The following is a 24,356-nucleotide window of genomic DNA, read 5'->3' as shown; positions in this document are numbered from 1 at the left end:
AGTCCTTTTCCCAGTTATACTGTTGCAAAAGGCTAAAACTTATACACTAAACAAATGTTAATGTTGAATGAAAATGTTACATGTCTCTTGGTACTGTATTCTGAAAAAGACAGGACTAAATCAAAATGGAAACAACGTGATGGACAAGGATGGGTAAATAATATTGCTGACTAAACTCCTACACGAATAATACCTAAGAAGAGGGACTATGTGAATCAAACGACTTCAGTTTAATGGAAACGGGAAGGCCAGCAAAGCTGTAACACACGCTATATGTTCTACACCATGGGGACTTTTGACCCCCTGTTGAGCACTCTGTCCGACGCTGATGGGATCTGTTTGTGCTGATCATCTGCGATGGGGTCCAATTAACACAAGTGGTTGTGGAAGCATTCAGGGGGCCCCTTGGAACGCAAATCACACAGATGGAAAAAGGTAATCAGCATTACACAGTGTTAGCAACATAGTGCAGTCTTGCTTGAACAGTTAAAATAGACTTTGCAAGGACCTTCTTAACACTCCCACTTTGTCTCATGAGACATTTTTCATTTATGAATTTGGACTTCAAGCTCCTGGTGCCAGCCAAGCAGCACAACCACTCTACACTTGTCTTCCCCTGCATTCTCAGCCATTAGTCCTTGCTTTCTACTTTCACATATCAGTGATCATGGCCCTGTTGGGACTGTTTATTTCTATTGTCTTTACTCTTGCTTTTTGCATTAAAGGTTGAATGAATACAAATGTGTTTGCTTGAGTGTATGATACTTAATAGGTGAATAAAAGGTAGACAGTATTATAAAGTAATTAATGAAGGGCCATTTTATATCCCTTATAATATTCATAACTAACCTTAACTATTGAAGTAAATGCCCAATTTAATGAAATTTGAAGATAATTTTTGGCCTCGGGAGAACATTATGGTTCTGTTTAAAAACTGACAAAATTTGACAGATATGCTTCCAAGTGTACAATGTAAGCAGCAGTTTTGATTAATGCTTAAAATCTACCATTATTATGCTGTCTCGTCTCGAGATGTGCACTTGTCACAAAAGAGCTTGGGTGATGAAAAGGCACTAGACTCACCCTGAGTTGCGCAGTGTTGCCGGCAGGCTGCCTGGCTTCCAAACCGGTTCCCGTTGCCACCACATCCACGGTACCAGAATACGGCACAGTGCTTTGTCTGCTTGTTGAAGTACCAGCGAACACCCTGGGACTCGCTGCATACTCTACCGTAGTCCTTGCTCTGCAGGCAGCGCACTGGAGCCAAACAACGGCAAGAACACAGTTGTATGATGAATGATGTTCATTTGCTCATAAAAAAAGTGGAGCATGAGCTGGACAGGAACGAGAGGCTCACCTAAAGTTCCTGAGAGCAGTTTACCCTTGACGTCAGCTGAAATACTCTGTGAGAAATGCCCACCAGCTCTCGGCTTCTCATATTTTTCTGGTTTCTCCTGGACACTGTCGAGCGTTTCGGCAGCAGTTCTTTTTAGGGTAATGTTCTCTACACCATCAAAGCCAGATCGATGAGCATAGTCTTGAGGATGAGCTAACTGAGCCTTAACTGAGCTCGCTCTGAGAGGGCTGTCCGACTGATAAGTGTCCAGCAAGGACAGCTGAATTTTCTCCACAGGAGACTCGAGCTTTGTTCGGACAGGGATGACTGCTTCATCTCTGAGATGTTTCAGATCTGCTGCGCCCTGCACACGAAGACTGTCCAACTGGATGCTGATCCTTGGAAAACATGTTAACATTGTACTATCAAAAAGAAATAGATCAATAAACAGCCAAACATCTCATACTGTACTTGTACTGCAAGGTTACCTTGATTCCTCAGCTTGAACCCATTCGCAGCCACCAGGAGGACTCGCACATTGATTGCCAAGAGGCGTCTCTGACGATGACACGAAGGAGATGAAGCTTATAACTTCATAATGTACTCAGCCTTGTGCATGTTTAATGGCTTAACATACCCTACATTGCTTCAGCAGAAAAAATATCCAGGTGTATAAATGGGTAAGTAATTGTAAGCAGATTAACACTGTAAGGCACTTTGGAGAATAGCGTCAGCTACGTGAACAAATGTAATGTGTTTTGGAAAAATTGAATGTTTCAATTTCTGTGTTCGGCTGGTAAATCTGTCAAAAATAACCAGGATTATCACCTTTATGATAGCTGGTTTCTCTCAATTACTACTACTTACTTATCAGTAGCCTGAAGAAGGTCTCTGCGAAGCGTATGGCGTACTCTGCATCAGAAGCACCTGGCTTGTCAAGCTGACAGGAGTGAGTGCTGACTGGGGGGCATGAAAGGGCATCAATCTCGCTGTCCGACACCTCTGGTCCTAAGGCCAAAGTGAAGAGGATGTATCCACTGCATTTGGCCTTCAGTGCCACCTTTTTCAGCAATCCCTGCTCCTGGGGGTCACTGGCACCAGCCAGGAGGTTGAAAATGACCTTTTTGCTTCCAGGCCTGGACTGCTTAGCAAACAGGCTTCCCATGACATACTCCAGAGCTGGGCCCCAGGCGGAGGTTCCTCGGAGCTGGTGCATAGACCGCTTGATGTACTCTTTCATGTCCTCCTTTGTGCCTCTGTACTGGAAGTCAAACTCCACGTGCACAGGATCCCCTCCCCTGCCTATGTGGGCCCCTTGCTGGACAAGGGCGAGTCTCGCTCCAGTTATGGGCGCTGAAGAGCTGCCGCGGGTTCCAAACCGATCCACCATGCCATAGAGGAAGAGGCGCGCTTGTTCGTACTCGGCCTTGCTGACATCCCGAGAGCTGTCCAGGAGGAAGAGGACATCAGCGTCCAGGTGCACAGGGGAAGGCAGTGTTGAGGCACACCTTTGGTCTGGATGGCAGGGATCTGTTGGAAAAGAAGATGGGAATCAGTGAGTTCAGTAATGAAACCTGTATTCTACAGATGGAAATAAAAACAGCACAATAATGGAATGTTTTTTTTCTTTCGGGGTGGCTAGATGGTGTAGTGTTGTTTGGAACTGCCACCTTTTTACTCAGAGGCTGCAGGTTTCAATCCCTCTCATGTACCCTTGATTAAGATCCATCCGATAAATTATCACAGAAATTACTCAGTTGTATAAATGGGTAAACATTTGCTGACAGTTATACTGCAAGTCATTTTGGAGAAAAAGCATCAGTGAAATGTAAATCTGTTTTTGGTATCTTTAATTTTGTTCTTGTACTCAGTTTGTTGAGTATAATTTCAATCAATTCTATGTGAAAATTATCAATTTAATACTTTGATTCTCCTGTTCCCAAAAATATTCCTGCTGCACACTTACCATAACACAAGAAACATGTTGTCAGTCTTGCCAATATCTGGTCTACATTGGTGAAGTCACTTATGATTTCATGTGGCCCGGGAAAGTGCTTTTTGAATTCCAAAAAAAAAAAATATATATAATTAAAAAAATTGGTAGTTAAAATATCCAAAGCCAACAGTCATGACAGTAATCTCTGCTTTTTACCTATGTTTAGGCATTCAGTAGATATGAAGGGGACAAAGTATTGTTAAAGAAACAAACAACATATAAACATTGGATAACTCGTAGAGCAGGATCAAACTTTCCATCAGCTTCAGTCCTTTGTGGAATATGTTCATGCATTCCCTCACTGTGAGAAGGAAAGCATTAGGCTCTTCGGGAGATGGAGGTGGAACACTATTTCAGAGTGTGTGCTTGTCAGTCATGTTTAGATGTGTTTCATATTGCTCAAAGTTTTCACTCAGTTTTCATTGTCTACATACAGATCATCCCATAGACAAAGCAATAATTAAGGATGTTTCTGCTCAGAAACACGAGGGGTTCAGCTTACTGAGAAAGCATTCAAGAGCTCGGGATCAGGTGGGATTGTGGTAACGATGACAGGAGTAATGAGATTGGCATGCATCTCCATTGCTGCTGTCAACAACACGTCATTTTCTTCCAGAGCAGAGATTGTTGCAAAGTCTCCTCTTCCCATAGACATTCCTTGAACAAAACAGCATTTCCAAGAAAACAAAAGTTCAGTAGCACATAATGGAATTTCATTCATCCTTAGACCAAGTAATATTAGAATCACCAGTATTGAGTCCTGTTTATTATAGGCTCCAAGCAGTTTCACCATAACATACTTTCATTCACTCATACACCCACTGGCTTTATCTGTTTATATACTTTAACCTCTCATTAACTTTGTCATCCCTTCACCGTCTAACCTCCCCCGTAAGAAGAATTTAAAAAAAAAGAATATATGCTATGGATAATGTTTGAGATCAAAAATTCCCAAACCACTCTTCAGACATTTCATGACCCCTGATTTGGTCTAAATATAGTATGTTTTGTCACCCCTTGTCACTTCTGCGACGTGTTCTCGTACTTGTCAGGAAGATGGCCATCTTTTTCATGTTCTTTCCGCCTCTGGTCCTTTTGAACACGTGCCTTGTGGTATACCTCATGGCTTCGCCCAAGTTGCGAGGGCCGCCACCCCTCTCGTACACAACTTTGTGCTCCACTAGCTGCAGCAGCTTCTTCTTTGTGTGATAGTCAGTGAAGCCTATGATCCTCTTTGCGCTGCCGGAGAAGGACACAACTGCCACGCGAGCCCCCGTCGGACAAGTGCTCTCGCTGATGTGCGTTTCATTCACGATTTTCACAATAAGGTCCTTCATGATGTTGAGCTGGAAATTCAGCACTTCGTCTGACATGTCATAGGCGATCACTAAGTCCAGTGGATATAGCGGACACTCACGGCAGCCTGAACCAAGAATGATCAGCACAAGAGTAGAACAACACGTCCCGTCAAACACTCTATCATTTATGATGACAGAGGATATATGTAGATCAGCTCCTTAGGACACAAGATCAGACAGAAGCCTTACCCTGGCATGCTGCAAAAGAGCACCAAAAAAGCAAATATTATTCATGAGAATCACTGAATACTTACAAAACAAACTTTTGTTAATTTGTAATAAAAAAAAATACCTACCGCAGTTCTTGCGTACTAAATCCAAAAGATCACAGTCCTACACGTAAATAAAACAGAGAATCGAGTGATGGAGCCTGATAAGACTCAGCTGTGATATTGAACATTGGTGCTAATACATACGCTGTGCTCCTGGCTTCCCCGTGCACCTTTTGGACCCTGAAAAACAAAGATAAAAATTTCACTTAGTTTTTCCTCAGTAAGGTAGACCCTACAGCTCTGACCAGCTGTATCTTCAGCAGTTCAACATCTCCGGAGTCTCACTGCATGGACTTCCTATGCTTTCCGTATTAGCATACCATGTTAGAATGAACTCTTACCCTGCGCCCTTTATAACCCGGGTCACCAGGCTCTCCATCTGCACCCTTTGGTCCCATTAGACCCTGTGAAAAGAACCCTCAGAGACATGATATTACAGAAATACAGCAGCAGACAGGATAGTAGTTAATACAGGTCCTTGTAGCCTTTCCCTCAGCGGAAGTGTTCATGTGCACTTAGATAAATAAAATCAAACTATAAAACAAATGCCCGATGCAACAGTACCAGTGCCCCACGAATGCCCTTGGGTCCCCTGTCTCCGTCAGGTCCTTTTTCCCCAGGCTCACCCTGAACAAGGAACAGCTCTAGTTTAGGATATAGGGTTGTAAGTCAGTGCTGCTGACCAGTGTACTCAGTCACACAGTTGTAAGTACCTGAATTCCCGCTGGACCACTGTTGCCCACGGCACCCTATTTTCAAGGCGAAACATTGTCGTTAGTCAGGGCATTAACTGTACTGAGAAAAATGCACAACAGCTGAAAACCAGAGATTGTTCACGGTACTTGTTTTCAAATTCCAAGTTAAAAAAATATTCACAATTCATTGTATTCATTTCTAGAAATACATTGCAGATACTTACCATTGTACAGTTAGTCTAGTAGACTATTACACTAACGACTTGTTAGTGCTGGCTATCTGAATTATGTTGTGCGCATGCTCAGTCAGTGACGCTACATGTTTATACAGAGAACATGAGGGCATGTAAATACAATACTGGGAAAAAACAGAATCTGCTATAAGAGTGTATTACATCATGGAATAAAAAGATTATACAAACTCACAATAATATTTTCAATGACTTAAGCAGAGCTGTGGAGTCAGTACACAAAACCTTTGACTCCAACTCCAGGAACCCAATAATTGTTTCTGACTCCGACTCCATAGTACTGTCCAAAATTAGTACATTATTTTAGGGGTCGACTTATGCAGCAAATATAAGCCTAAATCTATATTTCACCTCTAATTTTTGGGGGTTGACTGTTACGCTGAATCGACTTGGACGCTGGCATATACGGTACATTTAGTTGGAGTCGGTACATTTTTACCGACTCCAGTAACCCAATAACTGCTTCCGACTCCACAGCACTGCTTTTAAGTAACTTTTTCAATTTAATTCAAGGGTATTTCAGTACTGGATTTTGCTATATTTATTTCTCCCGACTTTCCAGGCTTTTCAGGACATGTACAAACCATTTCAAAACATGAAAATGGAGGCATACAGAAGACTGTAGAAAGGCTGATGCGCTGTCTCCAAATACTTACTTTTATTCCTTTTGGCCCTGGGAGTCCATAAGCTTCATAACCGTCGCTACCCTACGGGCATTAATCAATGTGAACTTGCTCGCACACACCCACGCCATTACATAACTATTCTGTGTATCATTAACACTTAAGACTTTAAAGACGTGCAGAGTCCAAGTCAAACAGATGTCAAAAGATGAAAAATGGCTACAGATGAGTAAATTTAGAGTTAACAGACAGATCATACTCACTGGGGGTCCCCTAAATCCTTGTTCTCCATTTTGTCCTTTGTCACCTGTATTTCCAGGCTGACCCTTAAGAATGCAGAAGAGATGTCAAGTTTTTTTAAACTCCATTTTTTACAATTTTAAGGGAAATACAGCAAAAACTGCGACAAAAAACAGCAGATGGCGTAGTGTTTACGGAACTTCACTTGCAACCAGATGGTTGCTGATCCAGGAAAAGAATGGTTGAACTTAAACATGCGAGCATATGTGCAGCCGTAAGATATTTCTTTACAGGTTTCTTCAGGTAAAAATGTCTGCTAAGCAGACAAATATCAGTACATACAATTACTGCTCACAGTGGTATTGTAGATTATTTTCATTATCATTCTGACCAGTTGGCAGGCTACAGAGTGTTACTTATGGCAGCTTCTTTTACGATGAATAAAGTATCTGTCCATTATTTTAAATCCCACATATCACAATTTCATCATTAGTACACAAGATTATCACTGCTATGCCCACCTCACCTTTACACCTCGTCTTCCTGGACTGCCCCCGATTCCCTGGATGCCTGGATCTCCGTGAGAGCCCTTTATTTATGCCACAAAACAAAGCTTAAGGGGTCAAACATTTGTTAATCTTAGATTGTTCAGTGACAAATAATTAAACCATTACATTATTTTTCACATATCATCATTTAATACGAAAGATATACTTCTAATGGGTGGCACGGTAGCACAGCGAGTAGCGCTGCTGTCTCACAGCTCCCGGGTAGTACAAGAGGATGTGGGTTTGATCCCTGCTCAGTCTGTGTGGAGTTTGCATGTTCTCCCCATGTTTGTGTGGGTTTCCTCCCACAGTGCAAAGACATGCTGTTCAGGTTCCCCCATAGTGTGTGAGTGATAGAGGCAGTATGTTCCACTGATGTATGGATGAGTGACTCATTGTAAGTAGTGTATCCAGCAGTGTAAGTCACCTTGGTGAATAAGGTGTGTGAGCTGATAACACTACATAGTTAACTGGAAGTTGCTTTGGAGAAAAGCATATGCTAAATAAAAAAAAAAAAAAAAATGGAAATGTAATGACAAATGGCTAAACCAACTGCTCCAAATACAGCAACAGTGAACAGGCAAACTGCAGGCATCATTAGCTTACACGAACCTGTGGACCTTTGTGACCAGGCTCTCCGGGGTTCCCCTTTTCACCAGCTAATCCACGAGGGCCCTGAAGAACAAAGAATAACACTGTGCCACTGGATTCTCATGCTGTCTCATACCGTAAAGGTGGAACCAGACATGACTGGGAAGCTAAACAAACCTGTATGCCTCTCGGTCCAATCTCGCCTGGCAAACCACCTGCACCATCATTTCCTTTAGAACCCTAAAGGAAGGCCAAGAAACACATATTGATTTTATTTACTTTCTTTTCCTTAGCTTGAGGAGAAGAACTGACAGAGTGACGTAATACCGAAGTAATAGTGTTATATAGCAGCTTGTTGATTGCCGAGATTTGTTTAACTCAAAGGACACTTGATTACAACATGCCTGAAATCCAGGGTGTCCTCTTCGGCCACTCCTTCCCTAAAAGGAAATTAAGTGAACAAATGGGTGAGAATCACTGTTGCATTTTAAAGAGCAACACCGCAAGGAAGATGCGTGACTTACTTTACTTCCTGGGTCACCATTTTCTCCATCTGACCCAATTGGTCCAGGATCACCCTTGGGAGAGATTTAAAAAAAAAAAAACTCAAAAAATTACCTACCTTTTAAAATCATGCATGAATTAGATTTTAGACTATGAATGGCGTAGTGCAATACTTGGTTTTGCCCTCGAGCCAGTTGAGGAAGCTGTTGTAGATATTTCTCATTTTTATATGCAGCTAATTGAGTGATGTGTATCAGTATAATAATTTCATCAAACAAGCAAGCTTTGATCATTGTGCATCTGCATCTAAATCTGTCTGTCAATGATGTACTTGTGTAAACCGAGTTGTGCGTTTTGAAGAAAGGCATCTACCAAATGTATAAATATTATGTGATGTAAGAAGCTTCCAAACAGCTCAGTGCAAGCTGTAGTGTTAACAGTATTACTAACCTCAGGTCCAGGGAAGCCTCTGTCCCCCTTTTCTCCCTCATTAATGTTGTCCAACCCAGGTGGGCCCTGGAGGGTGGTGACACTTTACTCAGAGTTCCTCACTGGAGCCAAGAGTCTCACATATGCACAAATGCGCAAACAATTCTGGGACCATATTCTTAACTATGCTATAATAATTACACTTGCTACACAGATTTCAGACTTTCCTAAACTTAACGCCAAAAGCCAAGAAAACTGTGCCAGTTTTGTTTTTGGGAATGGTCAAGAGTGCCTTTAGGATAAGAAAAGACTTTTAAAGATAAGTATTTGCACTTACTGGGTCTCCTGGAAATCCCTTTTTTCCAATCTCCCCCTGTGGGCCTTGAGGTCCTCTTTCTCCCTAAAACACAGGGAAAGCACAGTTTCACTAGTGAACTGAGAGGTAATTTCAAGCCAAAATATCAAGAGTGTATGGACATTCTGGGTGCTTTAGACTGAAATGGAATTTTAGTTCCCCTCCAAGCAACTTTCCATTACATGTAACAGAAATTTACCTGATTGCCAGGATCACCTTTCAGTCCCTTCGGGCCATGGGTTCCATCATCTCCCTAAGGAGATGTCAATGTAGCATCAATCCCTGTATTCAAAATTAATATCTCTGATACATTTTGTGTTTTAGTGTTGCAAACAGAGGAGTCCAATACCTGCCAACCTTGTACACCATCCCATCCATCAGCTCCATTCTCACCCTGGAAAAGCATAACCCTTTACTTTTTCAGCATATGATGATACAGAGGTGATCAGGCTTTGTTGTTCCAGGAAACAACAACACAACAACCAAAAGAATAGTTGCTTAAAAAAAGCCCAACACACAGAATGTAGTTATCTTTTTGAATTTGTATTCAACAAATGTTTTAGCAGATTTTCCATGTAAATGTAAAAATGAGACAAAAGCCAGCTCCAGATCAAGAGAGAGAGACATCAAAAGTCTGTTTTTCCAACATCTTACTGGAAAACAAAGTTTCTGGGAAACATTTGTTGGAATACTACTACTCTGTGTACAACCTTGAAGAACACTGATGGCAGACAGGGTTACTGCTAAGTTGCTGAAAGAAGGATGCGAATTTAAAAAAAAAAAAAAAAAGGCATGATTTTGTGGTCCATTTATATCACAAAGGAAACACCAAATTTTAAGAGAAAAGTTTTTTGTTGGACTGAAACAACTAACAGTTGTTCTGCAAGTATTAATATGTCCCATTCAAGAATCAATGTGCCAGTCATCATTCTGATTTCAAGAACAGATGTTCTACATGTATATTTGAAATATATTTGCTTGATTATGCGCACTTTGGCCCTTGACATGTAAGAAAATATTGTTTTTGTGGACAGCGCTGCTATGATGGAAAACAAATTTCAGAGAAATCACAGAATAAAATTCAGTCCTACTGTATCATAAACCATAAGTTTAAATTAGGGTCTAACAAATCCTTTAAAACTATTTATAGTAAAAATATTTACATAAAAACTTTTTGATTATGTTTTAACCACCTCTTTTGCATGAATACAAATAGATGCCAACATGAATATCTACAGTATAAATGTGAATTATTTTAAATAAAAATACTGACGTGAGCCCACATATTGTATTCATACTTGCAGATACCATAAAAACAATAAATATTCTTGCAAAAAGTACATGTTGAGCACTGAAGTATTTACCTTATCTCCCAAGAAACCTCTGTTACCCTGTAAAAGAGCACAAAACAGAACTTTTACATTAAAACAAAATCTTCCCTGTACAGTAGGGTGGAGCACACAAATATTTAACATGTCAGTTTGTGCATTTTACACAAAACGGCATTCCTTTGTATATAAATGATGCATCATTCCACTCTGTTTACAGATACCCAAGTACACACAGCAGGAGTTCTGGTTATAAATGTGCTCTACATAAGAACCATACTGTACTGTGTTGAAACTTACCACTGTAGCACATGACCCTCAATGACACTTTTCTGTTGTACGAGCTCAGAAGAGCTTGTCTTCCTGAGGATGCTATGGTATTAAAGGTGTCCTGAATATCTCCCACACACCTAGTTGACATTAGCCACATTTGGCAGTGTGTGTCTAATACAGAGCAGCCCAGTAAAGAAGGAAGTGGTTTACTGTTACCCTCTTCCACACCTGTCTATTTCTGTTATTAATTACCAGAAACAATTTCTTAATTTGCTGGTTCAGAGTTAAGTTACACAGATGGAGGGCCTTAAGAATTATTCTTACCCCAAGCAGTTCAGTACTGCGATATGATCAGAGTTCATTATAACTTTTACTTGTATATTATTTTACTGGAAGCCTTTACCAGAGCAACTTACAGCATTCAGCTACTTACAGCTATTTATCCATTGACAAAACTGGGTAATTTTTACTGCATAAATTTAGAGTAAGGGCCTTGATGAAGGATACTACACAAGGAGGAGGGATTCAAACTCAGGTCCTGCAGTAGCAACCGCTGTACTAACTATGTAATTCCCAAGTTACTGAGTCGTAGAGGAACATCTCAATTCACACTAATACACAAAGAAAAAAAAAAAATTTTTTTTTTTTTTTTTTTTACCTTTTGACCTCTGGGTCCATCACATCCCTTATAGCCTGGTATGCCATCCTCTCCAGGATGTCCTGGGCTGCCCTGAGACAGAAGCAGAGACAAGTGTCACTGGACTTCCCTCTGCTTATCCACCTCAAATCACAATATTGCTGCTACATGGAACCAGAAAACAGTGCTCATTTTCACTTACACATATCTGACAAGTGACAACACTGGTTTATATATGCCATAAAAGGCAAAAAGTATGTGCCTTAAGTCTATTTTTAGCCACTTCCACTTATTTGCCTTACTGGAAAATTTCCATTAAAAGCAATCTGCCACTGTAAAGGATATGACAATGTTAATCATTTTTCCCAAAGAACAAGCTAACTGACATACCACTGGGCCATCATCTCCTGTGTGTCCAAGGGCTCCTTTCTGTCCTTTGTCTCCCTGTGGTGAGACACAGATGGTGGCAATGTGAGCACGGCTTAGGACACAGATGTAGTGTGACTGCTTCTTCTCAATAGTGAAATATGCTCTGATCGGGGGAAGGGGGTGCTGGGGTTTTTATGGGCAAGCAGGCCAGAATTTCTCTCTCCCCCACACAGAGATATTTTGAAAATGTGATTCAATTATAACCACATAAGAGTTTAAAAGACAAGGTTAACATCAGCTGGAAGGACCAAAGTGGGGGCAAACAATAAAACCTTGTTGGCAACTACAAAAAAAGCTTCTGACAGGCATAAAAGAAACTGAAATAAACAAACAAAATATAAGGCTCAAAATGTACCGCCATGCCACGTGTTCCAGGTCTCCCTTTGGGTCCAGGTGGGCCGACACATACGCAACACCTGCAGCACAGTTCTTCTGAGAAGGTGATCTGAATGGACAGATGGCCACTAATTACCAATGTTCTCCTTGTTCCTGCTTCATCTTTTACAGAGAGGAACACCGAGGAAGTTCAACTTAAGAAGGAAACAGTCAGGATTATGTGGAACTGAGGCCATTACACAGCATTTCCCAGAACTTTGTGCAGGCATTTGTCCTGTATTTTGAGAGCAGCTGCTCTCACCATGCAGTCACGTAGTGTCTCTTGCCTAAACAACATACCTGTTGTTTTTTTTTTTGAGAAGGTGCTGGATAATGTTAAACACATTATATATTATTGCAAATGTGGGTTCCGCAGGTAGATGATGAATAATTAATTGCAATGTAATGAAAAAATATAATGGAACAGCTGAGTTACGGTTACAGAATTACTTACAAACGCAGAATGTAATTCACCAGCAGCTGTATTCCCGATAAGCAGCTGGGCCTTGCAACATGCCTCCGTCCCAAACGGACCAAATTCAATGGTGTGCAGCTGCTGTATGGCTTCCTGGGACGTCCCCTCCAGAGCCACAGTGATGAGACCCTGCACTCCTACGTAGAGAAGACACAGATTCACTTAATTGAATTTGAGGACCTCCTTCCCTTCCTTGTAAAATCCAAGCAAAATTAAATATATAAATATGAAAATATGAAATACTAGGTCAACTTATGGCAGTTTTACAATGATAACCAGAAATACATTTATTGAAATGTTTAAAAGGTAAATGTATAGAATTAATTGCAGAATATCTGAGAGCTGGGATACAATTTATATAAATATAAAAATATGAAATAGGTCTATTTGTTGCAGTTTTAGAATGATAACCAGAAACACTTTTTATCAAAATGCATCAAAGGTAAATGTATAGAATTCACTGCAAAATATCTGAGAGCTGCAATGCAATTTTAGTTGAAAGCACAGAATCTTTCACCATGATGCCATCGATGGACAGTTGGTGTAATTTCTAGATTCAGTAGCTAAGGTTGTTCTCTTGAAGGACAGTTCAAACAGTCATGATTACTGGGTGGCAAGGCTACAAATCACAGATTCTCTTGAGGAATCTAAAAGGTGTAGATATTTCTGCAATGAAATATTTGCAATTTTTTTTCCCCACTCTACCAACAAATGATATTTTAGCAGCGTTTTCTGAACTCAGTCCACATCTCAAGTCTGCCTCAAATTTAGGCTGAAAAGTAAATATCTTTATATAGCCAATTACAGTGGAGCAACATAAAACAGCACTTTGTTCATATTGTTGCCTCAAAATATTACTTAAAAAAAAATTTGCTAAATTTTCACTGTCAATGTACCACGTTTGCAGCCTTGGGTCTAAGGTGTTAAGGCAGTAAGAATTCACTACTTTAAGTCAGAAACTAGAGTGCAAACAACATGATGTTCCATTACTTTGTAAAAAATTACTTTAATTTGTAAAAATATCAATTCTTTTTGGTATAAAGGTATTTTTCTGCTGATCAGTGTCAAAAAAGCCCAATTTAATCTACTGTGTGTTGTAAAACAGCAAACATGAAAAACTCCTTTTCACTGAAGACACAAAATACTTTTGCACAGTACCCTTACTGTTAGTGTAAAAAAGACAGCGGTAGGTGAACTTAAAAATTTAACTGAAATGACAACATTTCTCTTTACCGTTCTGTCTAAGAGAATCAGATGCAGCCTTCAGTTCAGTCATGCTGGCATCGAGCCCATCTGTGAAGATCAGTATGGCCTATACAAAGCACATAGCACTGTTATACCCAGGAACCTTAATTTATCACATTAGAAGAACAATGAGCCTCAGATATTCTATTTGCCTTATGAGAATTATAAAAAGATCATTATTTACACAAATTATGAATTCTTGATTGAATAACAATCTATCAAACGTTTTTGTCATGTTACCATGTGCCAAATAATTAAAAGCATTTCAAGCACTAAATCTAATAACTGTCTTGTAAAATCAGGTTTTCACTGTTAATGCAGCTGACACTCTTTACAGATAGCAACTGTTGATCATCATATGTAGCCCTCTCTCTCACCTTTCCTTGTACAGGATCCCATTAAACAAGGGAAAGATATAGTTTATCAACCACAAAAAAAAAAAAAAAAAGTTTTTAGCAGTTTTAGAAGTTTTTAATCAATCTAAATTGATTATTGAGAGCGAGTGTGTGCATGTCTGTGTGGCTACCCTGACATGGACTAGTGTTCCATCCAAGTTGTACCCCTGAGCCTTGTGCCCTCTCATTCCAGGATAGGCTCTGAACTTCTGTCACCCTATCCAGGACAAGCAGTGAGTGAAAGATTTTTACCTGCACGTGAGTGCTGTTAGAGTACTTCCTAAACATCTCCAGAAACGACAGCAGGTATTGTCCATCTAGAGGTGCAGAGTGCCCTATCACGCTCCTCTGCAGTCTTTGCACAACATCGTCGCTCAAGGCCTCGAACGGAGTCTCATAAGGAGGCTCTGTATTGGCCACGTGGAAACCGAAGCGCACGGAAATGTTTGACCCGCAGCCGGTCATCCTGAGAGCGGCAATCTCCCGAAGAGCTGGCAGGAAGTTTTCACTCAGCTGGTGGTGGTAGAGCATCAAAAGCTCGCCTGGCATCCCTCCAACATCTACACCCACAGCGATGTCCAGCAGGCACTCATGGAGCAATGGAGGAGGGGGCGATGGTGTTACATCTTTAGAAGTGAACATAAGGTGTAGATGAGCAATGAACACATACAATAAATCCATATTAATCACTCATACATCATACAACACTGAAGCAGCAAGGTTCTGTATGCGATGGAACCACTTAGTACAAGTCAGCTAGCCGTGCCCATGAGGAAAAATGAAATAGACTTATTGCACATGGTGGCACAGCGAGTAGCGCTGCTGTCTCACGGCGCCTGGGTGGTGTAAGAGAACGTGGGTTCGATCTCTGCTCAGTCTGTGTGAAGTTTGCATGCTCTCCCCGTGCCTGTGGAGGTTTCCTCTGGGTGCTCTGGTTTCCTCCCACAGTCCAAAGACATGCTGTTCAGGTTCCCCCATAGTGTGAGTGAGAGAGTGTGTTCCACTGATGTATGGATGAGTGACCCAGTGTAAGTAGTGTATCTAGCAGTGTAAGTCACCACCGTGAATAAGCGTGTGTGGGCTGGCAACACTACATACAGTTCATCGGAAGTTGCTTTGGAGAAAAGCATCTGCTAAATAAATAAATGTACTTGCACAGGTACCACTTTAGTGCGGATCAGGATGTTTACGAAGGAGGTCACGATGCAGGACACTCACTGCACTGGGGGCTGTCGCACACCGCTCGCACCACCCTCGGCACAATTTCTCCGAGGTCCGCATGCGATGCCACTCTGATCACGTTGGACGGATCTCCGGCAATGCGATTCAAAGTGAGCGCGTTGATTTCGTCGCCCACTGCCACGACCAAAACGTCCACTCCGTCCTCATCGCGCAGGTCCTTCGCTGCCTGTGCGATCGCGGCCTGGGGGTCCCGTTTGTCGATGCCGTCGGTCATCACGATGAGGCGCGGAACGACCGAGTCTCGTTTCTGATCTGGAGTAAAGAAGCTCCTCGAAACCACGAGCGCGTTCAGTAGCTTCGTACCAGCGTATTCCTGCTCGATTCCGCCGATCGCGTCGTAGAACTCTGACCGGGGGTAAAAGGAGCGCAGTTTGAAATAGACGACGCAGTCGGAGCTGAACTGAGCTAACCCGACCCGCACGCTCTCGTAAGCGCTTAAGTGCTGCACGACGCTTTTAACAAAATTTTTCTCCCGCTCGAAATTTTCCTCAGATATGCTTTCGGAGCCGTCGATGAGGAAGACGACGTCCACGAGAGTCGTGTTGCAGTCTGCAACGAAAAAAAAAAAAAAAAAAAAAAGAAGAAACATAAGACAGTAAAGCGCAAAAACACAATAATTACACCCCTCAATACCCATAAAGAACTAAGATAAAAAAAATGTTCCCTCATGATATTCACTCATTATAACTAACACAGGGTTCATCATGTTGTTATGCTGTACTTCGCTTTTTTTCGCTGCGACCTTATTGCCTTCCAGATACATCGCTAAATCTGCAGTCCAACGTGTTAACTTGACACGTAAAGTTTTTTTTTTTAAAAAAATCCGATTTAAACGGAACCTTTTTTTTCCATTAAAAATTGGCAACTTTTATAATTATAAATGGCGTTCAAGAAAACGCTGCCTCAGTACTGTTGGTTTCCGCCATTATTACGGCATTTTGACGTGTTTAGCTAATGTTCGTACAGCATCTTAAAACATATCCCGAAATACAGTCATTCGTGTATTATTTTATCACTACAACATTCAGGAATAAAGATATGAAGTCATCAAATACACTACTCATACAATAAATGAAAGAGAAGCAATAAACGGAGGAGAGCGTTTTCCCGCGCTTCACACACACGCGCCATTTTGTCTGCCTTCACGGAACGTCTTCTGTTGCCGACGTGTTGTGTGCACTGACCCTACTTATTATATTTTTCATGTTTATTCATTCCAAATACAGGTTCCCTTCGTTTAACTAGTGTAATTCACTTCCGAGGAGCTGCAGTCCTTTCTGAAATAAACTTTATTCTGAAGCGAAAAGTCTCCTTTGTATGAAATGTCTGTTCTCATCAAAGAAAACGAGGCAAACCTGTATTTTGTACAAGTCGGCCATACAGAATCTAAGGTGTAAATAGAGAAAAGAGGTAAAACTGATCAGGTGTGCAAGTTTAAGAATCAATTATGTCACATTGGCCTGAAGTAAGTAGAATTATTGTTTCCGATTTCAGAAATATCCACGCTTGTACATTAGGTAAGAGGCACAGTTTTCTGGTCAGAGTATTAGCGTTTTGAAGATGGGACCTTCTGAAGAATATCTTACATGGCACGCTGCAGATTGCTTGAGTGACTCTCCTCGACACATGTTTGAGGTTTTGAAATGCATTTACAGAGAAATATCTGCTGTCCGACCCTCCGATGATTCCGAGGTCCTCCACGTTTTGGTAAACTATTCCAACGGCCAGGGTGTGGATTCCGGAAGCGCGGACGTTGTCGCACACAGCTGGCAGCCTGTTTCGGTCGGAGGTGTCTTTGTGGACGATTGTGATGAGGAACTGGGGGATACTGCTTCGCTGGCGACCCCCTCGGGAGTCTGAAAGCAGGCCTTTGGAAAACTCGATTGCTTTACTTGTGCTCCTTGAATTACGACGAATTCCGCTTGGGTTCAGGTTTCTTATAGCTGCCTCCAGTGAACGAATATCTCCGTATGAAGACAAACCAAAAGCTTCTAGCACATTCTCCCCGAACAAGGTGACCCCGACGCGCACATTGTCATCCCCGATGTCAAAGTTGTTCACCACCGAAATCATAAAGTTTTTCATTGTCTTGAACTCCTCACTCCCAATGCCGCTTGACACATCCACCACAAATACGATGTCAGCGATATCTTGGTTCAAGCACTCTGGGAAAAAAAAGAGATTTCAGTCAACTGAAATTTGAAAATGGATCAGGCCAGCCTTGTCATAAATGACACATTGAAAGAGTATTGATTGATTATTGGTAAAATTGATATAATAACCTCAATAAATATTTGGCTTACCCAGCTGAATTTTGTCCTTCAAAGCATTCGCTACATCGGAAAAATTATTGTGCACGTAAAAGATTTTTTTATCCGTTCCAGTTATGTCTTTCAGCTGGCTGTGGTCCGTGTCTGATGTCCTAACAGCATAAATGTCAATCCCGGAACCACGCAGGTCTACAATGGGCTGAGACAAGGAGTCCTGGGATGGCTCGTCCGCGATCACCACAAGGACCTTCTCTTGGTTGCCCGCTGCAGTGCGAAAAAGCTTGAGAACAGAGCGCAAAGCCTTTCCTGTAAGAGTACTGCCTTGCATCTCCCTCATGTTATCGATCGCCTGGTGATAGGCCTTTCTGTCTAGCTTTGTCGCCAAACTGAACTCCTCACGCACTGTGTTGCTATACTGCACCACACCAACGCGAACGCGGCTTTTCTCTGGATCAATGCTGTCAACGAAGGCCTTCAAAAATCTCTTCATCTGGTCATATGTGTAAGAGGAGATGCCCGAGCTGGCCAGTAAGAGGATGACATCAGCTTCAGTGCTTTGTAAAGCTAAAAGAGAAAACAGCATAACGGTAAAAAATCCAGCTGTGATACAGATCACACTCATCATTACACAGCATTTCCTGACTAACGTCAACAATATTAACAGCTCTTGACTACAATTTTTTTCAATCTATATATCCTGCGAGTCTGTTTTACATGTCATATGGTAAGTATACTACAATGTAGTTTTTCCATTTTTATTGTGGTTTGCTGTTATTTATTCTACTTTGAGCTGTGTGAATTTCCTCCCAGCAATCAATAAAGTATTACCCTATCCTATCAATAACATTTGAAAATTACAGACAATGCTTTTCAATAAATCTCAATGAGAAAATTGAACACACACACACACACACGCACACACAGAGTCTGAAACCACTCATCCCAAGCGGGGTCACAGCAAGCCAGAGCCTAAATGCTGGAGGAGGATGGGACACACTCAGGACGGGACGCCAGTCCATCGCAAGGCATCCCAAGCAAGGACTCCAACCTCAGACCCACCAGAGAGCAGGACCCGGCCAAGCCCACTGCGCCACCGCACCCCCTGAAAAGTGAACAACCTTCCTTAATTGAGCACGTACCTGCTGATTTGCAAATGTTTTGAGCCAGTTGAAGCTCAATATTCTTTAGAAATGCAAAGCTGCTCAAATGTTTCTGTGCTTCAGGGTCAGCTGTCATTTCATCCAAGAAGTCCATGTCATCCGAGATGGCGTATACAATGACATTCTGTTCCTGCAGGTCGGCCATGACCGCTGTCGGCACACCCTGTTTCTCATCGTGGTTGCCATCCTTTGTGTAATCCATCAATACCACAAGATATTGGGGTGTGTTTGGCCTCTTCATGGATTTAAGTCTAGTATAAGTGTCTCTGAGACCTTTGCCAATATCGGTGTTACCTGTCATCCTTGTAGTGTAGTGAATATGACATCTTAAGTCACGTCTATTGCTGTACTCTCCTAAAACGATTTCAGATTTAGTTTCATTTGCATACTGCACAACTCCAAAGCGGACACCCTGGGGTCTCACTGGGAAAAACTGTACTGTGTCATTCACAAATACTTTTATTTTATTAAATTCTTCATCTGAAACACTCTCAGAGCCATCAATCAGGAAGTAGATGTCTGCTTTCATGTGCTTAGAACAGCCTGAAAGAGAAAGTAAACACAGATTAACAGATGTAGGGTAACTACCTTACTCAGGAGTCTGACAGCTGGAGGTGGGATTCAAAGTAGTAAATTTCAGACCCAAAAATAACAGCTCTAACCGCTATCAGATGCCCTCTGCTTACATCCATATATCCATTTACATTTACATTTATTCATGTAGCAGATGCTTTTGTCCAAAGCGACGTACATCTCAGCAAAAGTACAATTTATGCATTACATTAAGAGAAGGAGACATAGCTGCAGACATGAATGTCTCAAGCAAACCCAGTTTGTTACCTACCACTTGCTGCACCAAGGTTCATTGATCGAGTAGGTGCATAAAACACAGGATAGACAAATCCTCATACCCTCCCACCAATTATTCATATATCCATATGTCCATTCCATATTTCAATGGTTTGAAGGGCCAAATGGTGCCAGTACTCGTTGCACCACATCATCACTATCGTTCCATGATATGAATGATTAAGAATTTCATAAATGTGGCAAATGAACACATGGCTTTAGTGGTCTGACAACTCACTCACTTTAATGCTGCTTAGGATATAGTCTGCATCATTCTGTAGTAACTATATACACTATACAATGTATTCACCCTCCGTTTTCTGTAGTCTAATGCAGCAGGATGACATCTTACCGCATTATATTATCAAAGGTCTGCTGCATTTAGATTCATTGCAGAAAACCAGTCCTTTATGATAAAAACATAAATAACAAAAAATGCCTGACCTCTTTCTTACTTCCTAACCAAGTTGACAAGGGATTATTTTTATTCACCTAAAAAAGCATGAATAAATCTTACTTTTTTCTACCAGTTTTCTCAGCTTCCAGTAGTCCTCGTCTTTGTGAGTGAGATTGTAGCATATTCTGCCCTTTAGGGTTTGTGGGAGTGAACTGAGATCCTGGTAGGAGCGGACTTGCAGAGACGTCTCTTCACTTGGGTAAGAGGCTACGTAAAACAGTTGTGATGAGTCTTCTGTTCCGACATACACCGTGTACACCGTGATGCCAGCAAGATGAAGGTTTATGGCAGAGTTCTTATACGTTTGATTTCCAATATAATCAGTAAGGAAGACCGCAATCTGGGGCACGCTCTCGCCTGGCCTTCCTCCACTGCTGTTTCTAAAGTACTGATCTGCTCTCCGAAGGAAGACCGGCAAAGGGGTCTCGCTGGGTGCGTCAGTTGCTCTGGGCTCCACTGACTCTATTTTCCTCAGAATCTCTTCCCTGCTGATATTGTCGAGGTTGAAACCACCTTTCTGTGGGGGTATGAATGCAAGCCCAATTTTCATGTTGAATTCCTCAAAATTAAAATCGCTGACAACATTTTTAATGAAATCTTTAAAATGTTGTAATTTTCCTTTTGAATAATGGACGAAGAACATGAGATCAAATTTTGCCTTTTTGCCACAACCTGTGGGGAAAAATGCCGTATTAGATTTGTACTTTTGTATGGGGTATATATAAAATGTTCCATTTATATACATACGGTACTGTGCAGAAGCCTTAAGCACTTAGATGTGTCACAAAAATATTTGTTTTAGACGGTTACTTAATGTCTTCTACATTAGTGTCAATGGCAAAGAACATATTTTAGATTTCCAAGCATTCCTTTTGCAAAAAGTTACAGTATTATAGTAAGGGTTTTGTATGTCATTAAAGAAGGAAAATACACACACACACACACACACACACACACACACACACACACACACACACACACACACACACAGAGTCTGAAACCACTTATCGCAAGCGGGGTCGCCGCGAACCAGAGCTTAGCCCGGCAACACAGGGTGCAAGGCTGGAGAGGAAGGGGACACACCCAGGATGGGACACCAGTCCATTGCAAGGCACCCCAAGCAGGGCTCAAACCCCAGACCCGCCAGAGGGTGGGACCCAGCCAAGTCTGCCGTGCCAAGTGGTTGTTGACGATGGATGGTTACTAAGCTTTGTAAGAAGTTTATTCATTAAGAGTGTTATTTTTGGAAGCATTGTCACTTTATAGCTTTTTTACCCAAGTGCCTGAAACTTTTGCACAGTACTGTTTATACAAACACAATGTTCTTTAGAATATTAAAAATAATGGTTAAATTTCTTCTACTTGAAAACCTGACTTTTGACCTGCATGACAATTCTGAGGAATTCTGGAATGTCTGCTTACCCTTCTGGGAGTTATTAGAAAGTGCAACATCATCATACCTGTAATATATTGTAAGATTTTGACCCTGAGTCCTCGCTATATATACTATATGTGGACAGATTTGCAGTTTCTCAGTGTACTGTCTTTAACAGTATGTTGCTGTGTCCCTGTGCTGTTCATAAAACCAATAAAAAATGTAACATCACTCTGATAGAGTTTTTTGACCATTGTCTCCACCTTTGAAGGCCTTTTCTGGTTGTCTCAGATTATTATTTCAACTCATATTGTATAACAAGGGAAAGGCAGAGAATCCATCGACCGTATTTTTAACAGAGGAATACAAATAACAGTATGAAACATTTTTGTACCACTGAGTCATTCATGTGAAATAAACACGCTTTAGCACATGAATGACCTTGTGCCAAATGTGGAATTGCTCAGGTGAAAACTGTAGGATTTACACTGTACCATGTCCAATCCTGCAGTTTTCACTTGAGCAATTGCACTGTACGATGATAACGTTAAAGATGAACTTAAAGGATGTTTTTCACACCTTACATACATTAAATACATTACCTGATTCTTGGGAGTGGGCAGACAGGCATGCTAAACATAAAAGACAAAAGAGCCTCACAAGGAGCCCCATTTTTGAGTGGATTCAGCCTTCCTCAACTCTGTAAAAGAAAGAAACGTGTCAGGGATAAAAGATTTTGGAGAATACAGTCAGAGATTCTCTGATGAGCCTACCTGGCTGAAAAGTAAAGACATGCTTGTGATCCAAACCTACAGTGTGGCCTTCCTGAAAATCATGCATAAGGTGGATCTTCAGATGCCAATGAAGGCGTTTCCATTTCTGTTGAACTCAAGGCCAACTTCTTCAAACTACTTCAGGTACGTTTAAGATTGTGCTTTCCACCAGCTCTTTGGTTCTACCTCTGTTGTGGTTAAATGAGCTCCCTCTGTTTCTCACAGCTGCTGAATCCCTCTCAACATTCAAGATGTGTCAAGACGGAGTTCTTGTCTAACTGAAGTAAATCTCCAAAGGAATACCACGAAAGTATGTCATTCTTTCCAAAAGTAGTGTCAATAAATGGTGTACCCTGGGATTGGAACTGACAGTTGCAGACTTATTAACCAAAACATTTACATTCGGATTACACAAAAGAGGCTAGTGGCTCTTTCAAATTCATTTGCGCTTGTAACCCTTGGAGGAGAAGCAATATGTGCCATGATGAGCATGACAAACATACAGGGAAATAGTACACAACATAATCCAGCTGGTGGGTCCCTTTCCAGCTTGGACACTGCCATTGGTGTTCAGTGAGCCCCACGTTTCATTACAAAGCAAAAACAGTATATAATGTGTCTCCCAACTGAGTGTTAGTCAGGACTAATAATTGTGGTTATGGTGAGTTATCTGATGATCCATGGGTTTTTCTACATTATAAAGGTATGTGCTCATTTCCAGGTATATAAAGATGGATTAGTAATAGTCAGCTGGTCTGTTCTTTTTGACGTCTTCAGTGAGCTTTTATGATATTCAGTAAATGGGTTTGCACCCTTTGATGTAATGAAAAAAATCACATTTGAGCTTGTTGTGCTGTGATAAGATTTTACTGTTCTGAGCACTTGATCTGGCAACTATATTCACATTATTTGACCTACAACACATACATTGTGCAAAGGCTCCTGTTCTCAGGTGTTTCAATGCTTACTGTAATTAGTGGAGTGTTTTATTTTAATTTCATTCATCGTTTTATTTACTGTAACTTTACAATACAGTGACTAATATCTCAAGAAATCTTAAATGTAAAATTAATTTTGACAAATACTCTGAGAAGTGTAAGGGCACCAATTTTCAACTGACAGAAGAATCGATGCTCTTTTCCAGTCACCTTCACTGGTTGTACTTTAAATAACAACAGAGAGGCTCTGAGCACCGTGAGGGTATTGGATTTAACCTGTGTTTTTGTCTCCCTCCTCGCTAGGCTTGACTCTCAGGGTAAAAGCATGTGGCACACGGTGAGTCCTACGACTGCGGTTTGATACCCTGGCCGTGCCACACGCCGACCAGACGATGGGCTTGGAGCTCCAGGGATTCTCAGTGGGGGGAGTCGGCACCTCCTAGTCAGCAATTCTGCTCAGAGAGAGCCGCCCCAGGGACCTACCTTGCCACTTACCGAGGAAACCCCAGGCTGGAGACTGCTTGACCCCCGATGCAGGAGAAGTGGAGCGTTGGTGCAACTCCACCTCTGAGTGTAACTGGGACTGGGGAATTTGCAACATGTAGAATATACAAAATTGTGTGCACCCAGGTGTATACAAATAAATATATGTATGACCATATAAAGAAATATTTACAATTACAAGCATATAATATCATTGCATCAGTACAATTATGTTAAATATTAATGATTAAATGAAATTAATACATAAGACATATGTATATATAATACATATACATATACAAAACATATAAAACTTTAGACATACAGTAAATGCAGAGACATGGGCAGCAGGCGGCATAGCAATTAGGGCTGCCACTCTGTACTTGAAAGACAGGTTCGAATCCCACCTCTTGCTCTATTACCCTTGATTGAGCTACTCATCCTAAATTTATAC

General features: G+C 41.3%; 1 protein-coding gene across 1 annotated transcript; it reads right to left on the bottom strand.

Annotated features, from left to right (window-relative positions):
- Positions 1–237: 237 nt before the first annotated feature.
- LOC108937331 (collagen alpha-6(VI) chain-like) lies at positions 238–24,020 on the bottom strand. Its single transcript, XM_029254141.1, has 38 exons — positions 23,915–24,020; positions 20,394–21,005; positions 19,007–19,570; positions 17,901–18,431; positions 17,184–17,762; positions 15,574–16,146; positions 14,608–14,981; positions 13,949–14,027; positions 12,695–12,852; positions 12,221–12,310; positions 11,827–11,880; positions 11,458–11,529; positions 10,563–10,589; positions 9,548–9,592; positions 9,398–9,451; positions 9,181–9,243; positions 8,865–8,930; positions 8,435–8,488; positions 8,315–8,350; positions 8,088–8,150; positions 7,932–7,994; positions 7,298–7,360; positions 6,795–6,857; positions 6,565–6,615; positions 5,676–5,711; positions 5,527–5,589; positions 5,304–5,366; positions 5,107–5,142; positions 4,987–5,023; positions 4,880–4,888; positions 4,378–4,755; positions 3,835–3,989; positions 3,303–3,390; positions 2,204–2,866; positions 1,825–1,894; positions 1,358–1,734; positions 1,084–1,257; positions 238–404 (listed from the first exon to the last, which is right to left on the bottom strand). Exons 1-38 carry the CDS (start codon positions 24,018–24,020, stop codon positions 394–396), a joined length of 6,600 nt encoding a protein of 2,199 aa, XP_029109974.1. The 3' UTR covers positions 238–393.
- Positions 24,021–24,356: the final 336 nt, after the last annotated feature.

This window comes from Scleropages formosus, chromosome 8, assembly GCF_900964775.1.
Source record: "Scleropages formosus chromosome 8, fSclFor1.1, whole genome shotgun sequence".
Lineage (NCBI taxonomy): Eukaryota > Metazoa > Chordata > Actinopteri > Osteoglossiformes > Osteoglossidae > Scleropages > Scleropages formosus.
The sequence above is the reverse complement of the archived record's forward strand: the minus strand, read 5'-3'. Positions and strand labels throughout refer to the sequence as shown.

Bases quoted from the DNA above. Each gene is read 5' to 3' on its own strand.
- LOC108937331 (XM_029254141.1), bottom strand. From the start codon at position 24,020: ATGTTGCAAATTCCCCAGTCCCAGTTACACTCAGAGGTGGAGTTGCAC. The intron at 8,931-9,180 runs GTAAGTGCAAAT...ACCACCCTCCAG, and splicing joins AGGGATTTCCAGGAGACCCA to GGCCCACCTGGGTTGGACAA. The intron at 5,367-5,526 runs GTACTGTTGCAT...TTCTTTTCACAG, and splicing joins AGGGCATTCGTGGGGCACTG to GGTCTAATGGGACCAAAGGG.